Here is an 11,135-nt window from a genome sequence, read left to right on the forward strand (position 1 = left end):
TTTATGTTCAATTACTAGATCTAGATCTAAAAATTAAATTATATGTTACATAGGTTAGGGTTGAAGAAAAGACAACTTTACTTCTTTTAACTACTTACAAAACAACGCCTTGACCCAACTTTCTAAAAATTTTTCACGACATTTTTTGTAGTGTTAAAAAGTCTCCATGTCAAGTCTAGATAAAGTATATATAAGTCTATGAACAGCACCTACTTTAAAAAATTGTAAATAGAGAGCAAATACCTATATTTATTGTAGTATATGTAGGTCTGTGGTTTTATATTATATAACTTTCATAACTTCTTCTATAGAGAAATGACTTTAAAAATTTTTTTTTACTTAAAAATTGGGCTATTCGCGTCTGACACATATATAATTTGTATGTCCAGCAACAAAGCCCATTAGACAAAGAAGGTCAAAGTGATTCTGCCTCGGTGATACTCCTTTTGTAATCTTATTTTTATTGCGTTTTTATAGCGCAGCTGTCATGCTTATTTCATGCTCTGTGTGCTATTGTCCATTCTGTTTAGTGGACCAGTAAGGAGAAAAGTTTAGACGCTCAGCTAACTTTGTTCGAGTCGGGATTCAATCCCAATACTCTAATAGGTAGCTAAGCGGTTTTCGCAAGTTAGCTACTAATTCCCTCACATTTTTTTTTTCATTGGTGGGTGAGTTTCAACGCACACCCCTCTTTTTTTTTTTCTATACTCATGAAATTACGTGACTGGTGACTGCAGTGGCGTCACTAGGGGGTGCGGTCCGCACCGGGTGACACCCGTTAGGGGGGTGACACCCAAGTAAAAAAAATGCACTTTGACAATTACAAAAAATGACAATGGCCAAACATTGGAACTTGTTATTCGCAATTAATAAATAGATCCATATACTTTTTATTTTCATTTCGACTAAACATATTTTAATTGTTTAATGAAATTCTTGCAAAAGTTTTAAAATGCGATATCATACTTAATATATCAAGAAAAACGTGAAACCTTAATTTTAGATGTTTACCAGCTGCATGTAAGAATATGAACACTGCTTAGATTTTTAAAAAATGTTTTAATAGAAACTATTGAATTTGTAGCTAGCACCGTAATATCAGGATGCCAACCAATAGTCACTGTTTAACAAATGACCGCACAGGGTGACACTAGTGACGCCACTGCGTGACTGTAATTTTGTTTTAGTTTTTTCTTGGAAGGTGCTAAGCCTAAAGCCCCCATACGATATGATATTGAATTCGGTGACTAGATTTGCTTTAGTTTTTTATTGGTCAAAATAATAATAATAATCTTTATTGTCCGTAAGAAAATTTGTCTTACAATTTGTGCATTACACCAAACAAAACATTATAACTACATTCACACCAGATTCACTCATAATATTTATATTATTATATCAGATTGTTTCTATTTAATGATTTGATTGCCAGAGGGAAAAAAAAGTCTTTGTGTCTGTTTGTCTTTGTTATCGGTGTCTTGTATCTCTTTTGTGATAGTGTAATCACAAAATCCTGACCCAAAGTGTGATTTTTTATTTCTAGAATCTTTTTTGCTTTTTTATGGATGTTTGTCTTAAACAGCTGCCCAAATGTGTTTTTTTTTTTTTTTTTTGCCAATGATTTTACCAGCAGCAATTAGAATTCTATGAAGTTTATTTTCATTTTTAATGATCAGATTGCCATACCAGGCAGGGATACTAAAACTTAAAATATTGCAGATGTGAGCGTGATCAAGGCCTTTTCGCTAACATTAAACGAGGACAGATTTCTCAGTAATCGTAATCTTTTCTGTCCTTTTTCACTGATATAATCAGTATTTGCAGTAAAATTTAGTTTATTGTCTAGGATAGTACTAAGGTATTTAAAAGTTTGCACTTCTTCAATAGTCTTCAATAGTCTCTCCAGCTACAGAAACATATTTAAATATTTAGGATGGCATTGTCTACACCTTTATCTTTTGGTCAAACAATCAAAACTCCCTTTGGATACGCAAAATGGTATTTACTGAATGTACGTTTGCTTCAGTTTATTCGTGGAAGGGGAAAGTTAACGTCAAAAATCTTCTTGACTAACCGGGGGGGGGGGGGGTAAAAGGATTTGAATATCAATTCCATTAGCCTATCCCTGTATTTATATATATATATTGTTTGGGGGGGGGGGGGGATAAAATAACTCTTTTTCGGCTAGTGACATATTCGTCTCTTAAACAAAGAGGATTATACGTACCTATCCCTTAGTCTGTTGGACCGTTGGGCACCAAGCAAAATTTGTCGATCGTCTTTCTCCATTCCTCCCTGTCGTTTGCTTTGTTTAGAACCGCTTTCAATGGTAGGCCCGTCCATTCTTTTATGGTGTCCTCCAATCACTTTCTCTGTCTGCTTCTTCTTCTTTTTCCTGGTACTGTACCCTGAAGGAAGGTCTTTGCGAGCCCCGCAGATCTTGTAATATGGCCATAGATTTTAAGCTTGCGTTTTTTTTACAATAGTTAGCAGGTCATCATGAGGTCCGATCGCTGCAGTAACCCTGTCTCTGATCTCTTGGTTTGTTGTGCGGTCTTTGAATGTGATACCTAGGATCCTTCTGTAGCATCTCAATTCCATTGCTAGGATCATTCAACGTTTTCATCCCCTTCCCCTTTGGTGTCGCCCAACGACCCCAGACGTATGCTTGAAACTAGTAGACCTTAATGCCACTAAGCTAAGTCGTTCATCTAACGACCCACAAATTCTAGCACTCGAGACCATTAATGCCTTCAAGCCCAGTGCTATTTTTGCATATATTGAGGGGTCGGCATTGACAAATTCTGGAAGAGCAGGCTATGGAGCCTACATCGACTTTCTTGGCTCTTACTCAGTAAAGATCTTTGGACCATGTGGTAGTGTTTGCAGCTTTGATGCGGAGACCATGGCAGTCTGTAAAGCCTTAAAAGTCATTGACTCTCAACTCGGTGAGGGACATTTGAGGGCAACACAGATTGTTGTGGTCACTGACTCACAATCTGTACTATAGGCTTTGCAAAGCCCTTGACCATGCCCTCCCTCCAATATCGACACTGTCATCATGGCTTCACACAACATAAAGCAGCGCTATGGCAGTCCTGTAATAATGCAGTGGGTACTGAGTCACATAGGTGTGACTGGCAACACTATTGCAGACTCCTTGGCCCACCAGGGAGGGCAAATTCCACCCACTGAACAGGCTGTAAGTTTTCATCATGCTTTGGCTATAATTCAAAAACCAGAAATGGAAAAGTGGTTTGAGTCCCAAAAAGGCCGTGCAGTCTAGGAGCGTATGAGGCGCCCTGACCGCACTTCCCCGTGGTGGAGGCTGTCCAGGCCTCAGCAAGCTATTATAGCACAGTGCAGGACAGGCCACTGTCCTGTTGGCTAATATTTCTCACGGCTATGGCCAAATTTTGATTCGCGGTGCCCCCGATGTGGGGAAACCGTGCCTCATTTTCTGTTTGACTGCCCCAGACTTGCTGATCTCCGCCTCGACAGGTCTGGAAAACCCAAAATTCTCGACCTTTATGGTGACATGTACGAACTACACAAAACAGCAGGGTTTCTGTCCAGGGCTTTTGCTAGAGAGGATTTAAGCCTCTCAAACCCTCACTCAAATGGAGTTTGATGATGATGATAGCTAGGATCCTCCTCTTTAGTTCTGCAGTCAGCGTCCAAGACTCGCAAGCATATAAAAATGTGGCCATGACCAGGGAGCGCATCAATCTGATTTTGGTGCCGAGAGCTAAGCCGTTGACTTTCCCTATTATTTTAATAAAATAATCTAGAAATAATATGGATTATATGTAACGTAACTTCTGTTTGTAGTTTTGACAAGCAATGCGAACAACAACTAGGAACTCGCAGCGAGTCTTGTACTTTTTACAAGGTTCATATCAACTCACTCCGTATTTCTGATACAATTTTATTGTTCTAGTTATTTCAACCTCTGACAGCAATGCGAACAACAACTAGGAACTCGCAGCGAGTCTTGTACTTTTTACAAGGTTCATATCAACTCACTCCGTATTTCTGATACAATTTTATTGTTCTAGTTATTTCAACCTCTGACTGGAGTAGTATTACAATTTTTTTCTGTTTTTAGGCTAAAAGATACTTTCCAAGCCAAAGGGAGACAAAAATTAGACAATGTCTCAGGGGATTGGAAGAAGCTCTTCTTTTGGACCAGAGGTGGGACGGCGAATCATTCAACAAGTTAGACAGCTGCGTACAAGGTCTTTCAGGTTTCAAGGTCAGTGTCATGTACCTAAATTACATTAATATTCTATATTTTTTAAACTGTTTTTGGGTTTTATCAAAATGAGTTTAATGCCTGGTGGAGGATATCCTTTGTTGCTTCGAATTTTTGAAATAAAAACTCTACTTACGCCAAATAACTGTTTCAAATCGCTCTTTATATATATATTTCCAACTTGATTGGCGTAATGTATGGAAACCACTGGTTGTCTCTGACGGTGGGAGAGGTCTTCGCGCCTCACTGATCAGCAACCGCCCGCCTCAACCTGGGCAGCTTCCAGTCAGTTAGGTATTGATCCGCCACAGCCTGCCTACTCTAATGGGTGCTTAGAGTTTAGTTTAAAACGACAAGTAGGCGGGAAACTTGCACCAAGCAATAAAAGAAGAAAAATTAAACTGAAAAAGAAAATCCCTGTCATGCGACTGGCCACATGGAATGTCACCGATGATCTTAGGCAGATCGACGACGCAAGGAAGACGGCAGTCATAAACAACGAGCTAAAAAGGCTACATATTGACATTGCAGCCCTGCAAGAAACCCGACTGGCCGAAAACGGCATGCTCCACAAGACTGACTACACTTTCTTTTGGAAAAGGAAAGCACAGGATGAGACTCGAATACATGGTGTGGGCTTTGCTCTCAAGAACAGTCTTCTTCCCATGATAGTCCTTCCAGTTGGTGTCTCGGAACGGCTAAAAGCATAAGTATGATGACAGCATCTGGAAAAGTCACTCTAATTAGTGCCTATGTCCCACACTATGCTCGTTTCAGGAGGACAAAGACAAGTTCTATGAAGACCTCAAAGAAGCCATTGCGAACATTCCTCAAAAGAACATATGATCCTTCTAGGTGACTTCAATGCCAGAGTAGGATCAGATCACACTACCTGGCCAGACTGCCTTGGGCTTTTTGGAATCGGAAAGATGAATGAGAACGGACAAAGACTGCTTGAATTCTGCACATACCATAAGCTCTGCATTACCAACACATACTTCAGAACAAAACCACAGCACTGTGTCTCATGGAGGCACCTTAGGTCTTGGCACTGGCACCAGCTTGATATGATACTGACACGAAAAAGGGACATTGGAAATATACTGCTGACACGTAGCTACCAAAGCGCGGATTGTGATACTGATCATACTTTAGTGTCCTGCTGGACAAGACTGCTGCCAACTAAGATCCACACATCACAGGGAAAAAGAAAACCACGCCTGAATACCACTAGCACAAAAAATCCTGATCTTTGCACCGAATTTGAGAACAAATTAGAGGAAGCTTTTAAAAACTTCTCTGTGACTGAGGCAGAAAAAAGCTGGACGTTTATGCGTAATACAATCTACCAAACTGGTCTTTGGAAAAAAAACTAAGAAAAACGAAGACTGGTTTGAAGCTAGTCTACCAGAAAACAAAACTGCCACTGCGAACAAGAGATCAGCCATGCTAATCTACAAGAAGGATCCCACCCCAAGCAGCTCAGAGCTGCACGTAACAATGCCCAAAGAGTAGCGAGACAGTGTGCTAACAAATACTGGCAGGAGCTATGCGAAGATATTCAATATTGTGCCGACTGTGGTAACATAAGAGGACTATACGAGGGCATGAGAAAAGCCTTTGGACCTCACACCTGCAAGTGTGCTCCGCTCAAGTCAAAAGATGGCTCAATCATCAGTGATCGTGCGCTGCAAACGGAGCGATGGTTTGAACACAATGCAGAACTTTACCAGATTGAAAACGCCATCTCACCAAATGCTGTTTCCGACTTCCCATAACTTCCAGTTTTGACGGAATTAGACAAAACGCCCTCAGTAAAGGAGCTGAGCATAGCTATTGACATGCTTACACGTGGGAAAGCACCCGGAGGAGATGACATTCCTGCTAAAGTCATTCAGGCTGGAAAACATGCCCTAATCAAACCACTCCATTAACTGCTAAGCTTGTGCTGGGAACAAGGAATGGTCCCCCAGGAATTGAAAGACTCCAACATAGTTGCAATTTATAAAAATAAAGGCTACCGCTCTGATTGTAACAATTATAGAGGCATCTCACTGCTTAGCATAGTCGGAAAGGATTTTGCTAGAGTATTACTAAAGCGATTACAGATCCTAGCAGAATGTCTTTATCCAGAGTCGCAGTGTGGCTTTAGGGCAGGTAGATCTACAACAGATATGATTTTCTCACTGTGGCAGCTACAGGAGAAGAGCAGAGAACAAAAGCAGACCCTCTTCATAGCATTTATTGATTTGACCAAGGCCTTTGACCTTGTCAGCAGAAGCGGTCTGTTTGCTGTACTAGAGAGAATCGGCTGCCCTAATAAGTTAAGAAAACTAGTGTCAGCTTTTCACGAAAATATGCAGGGCACTGTTCAGTTTGAAAGTTCTTCATCCAGGCCATTCTCTATCAAGATCGGTGTAAAACAAGGATGTGTACTGGCTCCAATATTATTTGGCATCTTCTTCTCAGTCGTACTAACCAGTGCTTTTAAATCCCTGGAAGACGGAATATATATCCATAGCAGATCCGATGGAAGGCTCTTTAACCTGGCACGTCTTAAAGTCAAAACGAAAAGACGTCGTATCTTGATAAGGGAGCTTCTGTTTGCCGATGACGCGGCACTCGTATCTCACTCACAAGGAGGTCTACAGAAGCTAGTGAATGCCTTAGCAGCTGCTTGTCAAGAGTTTAGCCTTACTATAAGTCTCTCCAAGACCGAAATCCTGACACAAGACGTCGCAGAAATACCTACAATACATATTGGGAACCACACCCTTTCAGTGGTGCAGGAATTTACCTACTTGGGTTCAATAATTGTCTGTAACCTAGATTTAGACATCGAGCTGACAAAAAGGATAGGCAAAGCTACCACAGCATTGGCAAAACTCTCCAAGCGCGTCTGGGAAAATGGTAAATTGAACACAGCGACCAAAATCCTAGTCTACGTTGTGTGCACTCTCCTTTATGTGGGAAAACATAGCCAAAGACCGGAGTGCATGGAGACAGACTGTACGGGCTGGGACAACCCTCTCTGAGAACAAAAGAATTGAAGCGGCCTTAATCAAGAGGGAAAAAAAGAAAGCTGCCCTGTCCGCTAGCCCTGAATCAGAGGCATACACATGTATGAATTGTGGCAAAGTCTGCCGTTCTAGACAAAAAGAGCCATATATATATATATATATTCTAGCCATATGTTACCCGCGGCCCGCGGGTCTTAATTTGCGTATCACTGTCGATGTAGTCACTGAGAGTGTTTTGTAAACAATTAAACTAAAGCGTGGTCGAGAGGCCAAATGCGCTTGAACTTGGCTTGGCTTGGCTACCTAGAAGGGGGCTCGAGGTTCGACACCCGACTCGGGCAGAGTTGTGTTTACTGAGCGCCTAAAGGCAGCACGGAAACCAACTCCTAGATACCCCCTCCTGCAACTGGTCCACAAATGAGATAAGCATGAAAGTGGCGCTATATAAAAGCTATATTAATAAAAAACAAGATTACAAAGAGAGTTTGTGTTACACAAACTCAGAGGCGGCCCCCGTCGAAGTCGGATTCCTGTCGGATCTGCATATTCGCAAATAATATTCAAGAGGTGATTTAATTTTGATGTAAAATGTTTTACATGTTTCGGATGTTCCTTCAGAGTTGAAGATAATTACTTCCTAGTCCAAACCTCCCGCAGGACGACGGGGGATGGGAGCGGGCAGGGTTTGAACCCTGGACCATACATAAATCTGAACGACAGTCCAGCGCGCAAACCGCACGACCAGGCAGCCATCCGATGGTCAAAAGTAATAATGTTTCAAAGATTCATTTGCCGTAAATTTAAATATAAATTAAATAAAAAATAGTAGATTAGTTTTAGTATATTAAAACATTACATCTTGATATAAAAAAGAACAAATAAAAGTTATTAAAAATTGATTAACATTTATTTTACGTTTCAAAACATCGCAATAATTTTTAGGTATGAACACAATTGAAAAGTTTATATAATAGATTGTTCCGGATGTTTGTTTAAATAGTAAAAGAAAAAGAGAATTTCAGATAAATGTAATACCGTTAATTAAATTTTTTGGATGGTCCCGTATAAAAATTAGATGTACTACAGCCATGTGGAGAGATTTTCATACCTTACTTTGGTGTTTGGATTCTGTTTTCCTTAAAAATAGGAACATAATATTAACGATAATTAGATTTTTACATGTTTTAGGTAGAAAGTTAAATGTACTGTAAGAGAGTAGTGAGTTAAAATATTTTTCATAAAAATCCGTAAAAACATTATTTCGTAAATGAGAAGATTATTTGTTTATTAATTAGAAGAGGGAGTTCAAACAATTATTTGGCGTTAGTAGATTTTTAAATAAATTCGGAAATTGCTGGCGATGATTTGTAAGAAACAAAATCCGGAACTTTCTTTATCGATTACAAAACTTCTATGTTATGTTTTAGCAAGAAAATTAAATGTCTAAAAAGTAATTTTCAGTAATCAATTCTAGTAAATTACTTTTTATTAGAGCCCTGAACAACCTATTGTCGATATTTTAAAAATTTGTTTAAAGATGAAAATACGGAAAAATTTGATATTAATAACTAAATTATAGTGACGCATTGTCAAATAATATAAGTGTAATATTAGTAAATTATGCGATTTCAAACAATCATTAGGCATAATTCATGTTTTATAAAACAATATCCGGAACATTTTTACACTTAATGAAATATAAGTCAGTATAGAGATTTTGATTTAGCATCAATATGCTATTTACATAAAAAACGAAACAACATATTATTGATAATGTGTTTTTGCAACGTTTAAGCATGGAAATTGAATGTAATATTAATTAGAAGAGCAAACAAAAATTTGTTGTGGTTGATTAGTTTTGCACGAAAAAATCCGGAACAATCAATTTTTAGATACTTAAAACTATTGAGATGTTACGGGAGGAACATTAAAGTGTAAATCAGATTTTCAATAGCTTTTAGAGTTCTAGTTTTTTTAATCTAATCATGACGGACAGACCGACCAACAGACAAAATGCACAAAAATAATCTTCTTTTATTCGGATGGGGGCACTAAACAAAAAATAAATCAAATCTGATTTTTTTTTTTAAAGTTTAAGGAATTGGTTTAGTACCTGATCATGTAGCGACGTTACGCTACTGCACGAAAATCGCTGCATAAAAAGTCCATTAAAAAAAATGTGTGTGATATTTACATACAAAATGCATTTTAGTCTTTATAAACAAACAGAAATGTTTTCTTTTAATTTTAGCAGCTAGTTGACCAGAAAAAACATCTTTAACTATTATTTATATTTGTTGTAAACATTTCCTGTACATTTTAAAAATATATTTGACTTAGTGATACTGAAAATACACAAAAATTGACCATCTTTGTTAGCATATTGTTACACTGCCTCCCTTACATTTACGTAATTGTTTTAGAATTGGTGTATTTTTATGAAAAAAATCGCCTGCATAATTAATTTTATATATTAAACGGTTTGCTTTTAGAAAACCAAAAGTAGCCGTTGCACCTAAACTTTTGAAGCCGCATTTAATGATGAAATAATATTTTTCATATCTCTTCTAGTTTTCGAGATCTGAGTGTGACAGACGGACAGACAGACAGACGGACATTTTGCACAAACCTAATAGCGGCTTTTTCCCCTTACGGGGGCCGCTAAAAATTCAAACACAACCACAAGCTCTTTCACATTAACCCTTATCTGAGAAATACCGATAACATCTGCCTGCTCGTTGTGACTTATGTCTGGAGTACAATCCAATTTCACTGCATTCTTGATGTCTCGAAGAATAGCATTCACCACAGCATCAGCTACTACAGTAACGAGTTCGTTTTGAATCTTCTTTCCCATGTAATGATCATGAATTTCTGCATTGGTAACACGTCGAAGATGTTCCCCCATTACTGGACCAAACTTTGCGAGTAATCCTACTAGACCAGGAAATTCCCATTACTTGGCTCTTTAAGTCTTTCAATGGTCCCTCTGAAAGCTAAATTGCGCTTCGCTAGAAATTGTACAATTGCAACTAGTCCAACGTTTAGTTTCAGAATAAAGCATCTACTGGTGAACTTTGTCAATGCCTGTTTACTTAGTCTTGCTCCAGCTTCACAGCAACTGGTCATGGCGTCTAAATGCCTTTGCGATTTTTCATGCTCTGCTAGCCTTGTGGTACAGCTTAGCCACTGGTCAAATCCTTCATTTAAAAAGGAACTTTTTTGTTTTTCCATTAGACGACAGTAGAAACAATAGATTTTGTCTGCTGACACAGAATATATCAGCCAAGGACGCAAAACACTTTCACCATTACTCAGGTTTGGTTTGCAATGCACTTAAGAGAAATGTCTACCATCCTTATTTTTCGGAAAATTCTCCAAAAGTAATCTCACGTGGATCTTTTTGTAATAAATAGTCAATACAAGATCTTTCCATTTTTTCTAGACACATGGCAGGATAATCCGGATTTCTCAATGAATCGACCACATTTAGCTCATTATCTTCTTCTCATACGACATTCACCACTGCAGTTTTTGCATTCTTCGTAGAATCTGTTTCAGCTGTCTCACTAGAAGTGATTATGTTCTCATTTTCGGGTTTTGATCGTTTTAAAAATGTATTCTGATTCTATTGGAACTTTCGTTTCAGTTAAAATTCGCACTATTATTATATTATTATTTAAATATGAAAGCTGACAATGCTTATTTTTATTCGCGTAAGATTTGTGTTTTCCATATAACAATTTTGTCTAATTTTCAGGAGATTTTTAAAATAATTTCCACGACTTTTTCGTATATTTTATATCATTATGCAATTACAGATATACTTAGCGCGGGGCCTATGAAAGCGCGGGGCCCAC

General features: G+C 38.4%; 1 protein-coding gene across 1 annotated transcript in view; it reads left to right on the forward strand.

Annotated features, from left to right (window-relative positions):
• Positions 1–11,135, forward strand: part of LOC106061634 (uncharacterized) — a 139,471-nt gene that overhangs the window by 33,445 nt on the left and 94,891 nt on the right. The window contains exon 2 of the mRNA XM_056007392.1: positions 4,109–4,255. Within this exon, the coding sequence (XP_055863367.1) occupies positions 4,153–4,255 (103 nt within the window). The 5' untranslated portion in view covers positions 4,109–4,152. The remainder of the gene's footprint in view (positions 1–4,108; positions 4,256–11,135) is intronic.

Source organism: Biomphalaria glabrata, chromosome 13 (genome assembly GCF_947242115.1).
Source record: "Biomphalaria glabrata chromosome 13, xgBioGlab47.1, whole genome shotgun sequence".
NCBI lineage: Eukaryota > Metazoa > Mollusca > Gastropoda > Planorbidae > Biomphalaria > Biomphalaria glabrata.